Source organism: Apis dorsata, unplaced genomic scaffold, assembly GCF_000469605.1.
Source record: "Apis dorsata unplaced genomic scaffold, Apis dorsata 1.3 scaffold_295, whole genome shotgun sequence".
In the NCBI taxonomy this organism is placed as follows: Eukaryota; Metazoa; Arthropoda; class Insecta; order Hymenoptera; family Apidae; genus Apis; species Apis dorsata.
In genome coordinates, this window is record NW_006263570.1 from 2,290,250 (window position 1) to 2,295,426 (window position 5,177).

Sequence of the window (5,177 nt, forward strand, 5' to 3'; positions counted from 1 at the left end):
AGTAAATGAAACTAGACAAGGAAAGCAAATATTAAAAAAAGGATAAAGATACTGCAAAGAGTATTGGTGGCGCCATCTCTCGAGTATTAAGAATATTTCTTGAAAGTTAAGGTAATATAAAATAAGAATTGAATATGAATGCCATCTCTTTTAAAAATTTTTAAAGAAATATCTTAGACACTCAGAAGATGGCGCTGATGATTAATTCTTTTTTATCTCTATCCTTCTTTTATTATTTGCTCTCCTTGTCTATATAGTTTCATTTACAGCACTCTGAAGATGGCGTTGATTTCCATATCTTTGTTTCTATCCTTGTCTCTTGCATATTTTGCTTATTATATATTTTCTTCTCTTTCTTCTAACTCATCCTTTTTCTTAACCAGTATCCTACAGATAATCTGATCATGTGACATCATGGATCCGAAATTTCTATCATATTAATTACTCTTAATTATCATTTGATTCATCAATCACGCTAAATTCCATTCTTATAAAATCACTCCTTGAATTATTAGAAAAACTTTTGCAATCCATAATTATTATAGATTTATTAATTCTTTTATTTCGAGGTAAGTTTCTTATAAAAATTTACAATTCTGTTAAATATGTTTGAATCAAATAACATCATACGAAATATTTTACAGTTGACTAAATAAAACATTTAGAATAAAATATTTAAAATATTTATAAATTTGTTTTCATTTTTATATTAATTTTGTATAAGTTTTATTCTATTTTTTAAAACTAAAAACATAATATACATAATCAATGTTAACCATACAATTATTATATACAATTACAATAAACAGGATATTTTTAATGAAATTTTATATTCTAATAGATATATTATATTCTAATAAAAGTTTGTCTCACAAATATGAAAGCAGTTTTGCAATGTTCTTAACAATTATATTTTCAATGTAAGAAACAAACATATGAACGTTCGCATAACTATTCATTTATAATATAACAAAAATTGCAATCAGAAAAAAATAAAAATAATATTTGTGATTTTCATATGATTTAAATAATAAAATAATTTTTTTTTTCAGACAAACATTTTTTATTGCTTGTTACTGCAATTAAATCATCAATTTATTTAAAGATTCTTTATTTCATGAGTAAACTATTCATTAAAATGCATCATCCTGTTATTAATTATAAATATCTTATCTATTTTATAGATTTCTTTCTTGTATATATGTATAACCAATCAATAGATGGAATTTTCTTTAACTATAAATTCTCTTTTCGTATTTTTAACGAAATTGTTAAAGTTCATTACACTCGAAGAAATATTACATAATTTTCGGCGTTTTATTATTATACTAAAAACAATTCAACCTAGTTCATGGTAATTATTTAAACATAGACAATGTAGCAGCTTAATATCGATTGTCAATAATCAAGAGTTCAACAACAACGCAAAGTAGTCTTTCATCAAGTTTAGTAGCGCTCGGTATGTTCAACGATAAAGGTGCTTCGCCATCGAAATCTCATGAATGCTATTCTCGGATTCTTGTACGTATGTAAAAGCTAAAAAAAAAATAAAAAATAATATAGAAAAAACATTACACAATTATAAATAACTCTTTATAATTATGTATTTCATTTTCACAATGTATTATATATGTATTATAAATCAATTAATTTTTTTTTGTTACAGTTATTGCACAATTATTGCATTTAATTAATTTTGCATACAATTGTTGTAGCATTATTCTACACAATTGTGGATTTTCTGACACAAGAATTTGTTTCATATCAAATTCGTTGATATTCATTTCATTGTTAGAAATTATCATGAAGTTTAAATTATTAAATTGATAATTAATTTGAATTTCATTTTCATTATAATATTGATTATTTTTAATAGAAAAAATACATATTTTCTACGAATTATTTTCATTGATTTTGAGAATGTGGGATTGTGGATCCATATTGTAGCAGATATTTAAAACATATAGAATTCAAAATAATAAAATTTGTATTTTATGTGGAAAAAATATGATTAGAAGATAAATGCGACACAAAAGAAAAGGTCAAAATAATCATGCAGTTTTTTCGAGAACTTAATTTTCAAATATTCCAGGCATTTTAAATCAATTCAATTATTTTTCACTCGACGATAACACGCAACTCATTTAATGAGAATAATGGCAGTAGTATTCACTTTATTGTTTAAGTAGGCCATAGTTGACAACGTCATTGATATTGACGTAATTTAAAAGTAGAAATACTTCTTTGAAATAGAAGTTTGAAATAGTTTTGAAAATTATATTTAATAAAATTATTTGAAATAATTATAAAATTTAAAATTTCAATTTCAAAATAAAATTTTTTCTGATTCAAAAAAAATATTTCTTACGATTCTTCAATTTTTCAAATTTTATAAAATAATCTACAATACATATAATTAATAAATATAATTATATTTCATTGATTTGAAGTTGATAGATATTTGATTCGTGAATTTAGTTGCAGATGCAACTAAATGGATGCAATTGCAGAGCCGTTGAAACGTTTTTAATTAACACCTTAACCTTTCAATGGTAGCGATGCATTTTCTGCCGATTTAAAGTTGATACCGTTTTAAATGTTTAATGATAGCGCTGCTAAATTAACAAATACCTGAAACCATTGATTTTGGTTATATTAAAAAGACACGAATATGCTGATGAAGTGCTTCCACTTGTCTCGATATGGTCAACGATTTAAGATTCGCAAATTATCGGCAGCATGTGCCACTTTGGTAAGTTGCATTACAAAATTTTAAATATTCTATCAATTTCAATTTTATAGTTTCAAATTCTTATCAATGATAAAGATATAAAGTGAAAAATTTTTATTGAAAATTTATAGGACACAATATACAATATATACAATATGTACACAAAAATAACAACATAAATAATGACTCTATCTAGTATGAAAATGAGTTGATAAAAATAAAATTTTCAAATGAATTTAACTAATTCTCAATTAAATATAAATAAATTATCTGTAGAAAGTTATTCTATATATGAAAATAAATGTAAAATAAAATATTTTTATTTAAAATTTATTTTTATATGAAATTAAATTTGAAAATTCTTTGAAATTTGAAAATTCTCTTGAATGTATTTCTTGACTATTTAAGTTCGATCTTAATTATTTCAAAAATAAAATTCTATATAAGTACCAATGTAATTGACATAAAAAATGAAAAATATTCAATTATTGTATATAATAATGTATATAACAAAAAATATAGAAAAATTTATTGAAATATTTATTCAGAAATTTAAGAAATAATATGAGAAGCTTTTAATATAAATACTGGAATTAACGCAAAATAGCCAATATAAGATATTCTTTCTATTCTAAGAGCGCTTGCGCTGTAAGTTCCGATTCAAATAAAGGCGAAATAGGAGAGCTTGACCCTTGGTCATCGTCGAGAATACAGTGTGGTTTGCAACCTTTATAGTGATAACATGCTCTTTACGCAGCAGTTCACTTCTTTGCCATGCCTTGCCAAGTATAAAAAGTGGGTACGAGCCCAAAATTTCGCTAGAAATTTTGGTTTTATTTGCTTTCCTTCTCGGAAGATCTCAAGTACCGCGACATATGTATCCATCTACAATTATACAAAGTTATACATATTTTAGATTATTTTTGCTTTTTCAAATTCAAGTATATTTATAATTGAAATTATTCTTTTTTATTTGAAAAATTATTTTTATTTTTTTTTTCAATTTAAAGCAACATTACTGAATACTAAATACACAATTTTCTTTTTTCTAAAAATTTCTTTTACTTTATTCTACGATATCAATGAAATTATCATTAATATTGTCTTTATTCTCAATCGTATGAATTATGAATTATTAGAATTGAAAATTAGCAATTATGTTAGTTCATATTAATTCATGTGAAGGATGCATCCTATGAATCGCGATTGTCATTACACTTCACAATGGAAACACGCGTGCATTCACGTGTCATAGTATATGAAGATAACATCCGTATTATACTTATAACTGTGTCACATATCATAATATAGAGCTGTTGATTTTTCGGTATAAAAAATATCCACGATGTTTCAACATTTTTTGCTATTTCATAGTTCTTTCGATAATGACGCATCGTGCAGTACGCAGTATCTATATAATTTATATAATTAGTGACACACATATACATCAAGTGAAATGTGTATTATGACAAAAAAAATGTGGATTTATGTACATTGTTTTTTAAAAATCGGTTTTGAATAGATTTAATGAAATAATTACCTCATATCACATGTATAAATATATAGTCAGCAATTCTATTTGTTGCCTAATGTGACCAACATCATTATTGTAATTAATATTTAAGTACGATATCATATTGAATTATATATTTATGTGTCTATAAGATTATATTTCGTGATCAATTTCACAGAGTGATTATTATTTATAAAAGAAATTATTTTTCTCATAGGTCACGCGCGCCGAGCAAGGCGATGGAACGATACGAACGACTAGCGCGTCTTGGAGAGGGTAGTTATGGTGTAGTCTTCCAGTGTAGAGATCGGCAAACTGGAAAATTGGTAGCTGTAAAAAAATTCCAACAAACAGAAGATGATCCTCTTATACGCAAAATTGCCCTACGTGAAATAAGACTCCTTAAGGTCAGTGGTTACGTCATAAATAAAAATAAATAAATTTATGCTTTATACAAATATTTATAATTGAAAAAAATCTAATTGTATTTTAATAAGAATATATATCTATTATCACATTAAATATTTTCTTCTTGCAATCATTGCATGTTAATAATCATCGTTCAATTTATTTATATCATGGTATATATAAATTTAATAAATAAAACAATAAATATAGCTCTGAAATCTCTGTATCATATATATCTTTTATTATATAATATCTTTTATTATAAGTATTCATTTGAAAAATGTACATATCATTATTTATCGATATTTGAACATATAGAATATATTAACATGATATATTTAGATGATAAGTAGATAGAAAATAATCGAAAATTATATAATACAATAAAAATTTCAATATTTAACATTATATATGTTTCAATATTTAACATATATATTTAAATTAGAAAAAAAGAGATTTTTTTTCTATCAAAAAAAAAAAATATATATATATATATATATATTTAATAAAAAAAGAATGAACAGA

General features: G+C 23.8%; 1 protein-coding gene across 6 annotated transcripts in view; it reads left to right on the top strand.

Moving 5' to 3' along the window:
• Window positions 1–5,177, top strand: part of LOC102677756 (cyclin-dependent kinase-like 4) — a 10,022-nt gene that overhangs the window by 1,920 nt on the left and 2,925 nt on the right. For 2 of the 6 annotated variants that reach the window (XM_006617288.2, XM_031511231.1), the window contains exon 2: window positions 4,462–4,651. In XM_006617288.2, coding sequence (XP_006617351.1) covers window positions 4,462–4,651 — 190 coding nt within the window. Of the gene's footprint in view, window positions 1–1,329; window positions 1,522–2,571; window positions 2,753–3,323; window positions 3,527–4,339; window positions 4,356–4,461; window positions 4,652–5,177 lie in introns of those variants that run through there. The other 4 variants (XM_006617291.2, XM_006617290.2, XM_006617289.2 and 1 more) reach the window with 4 other exon arrangements.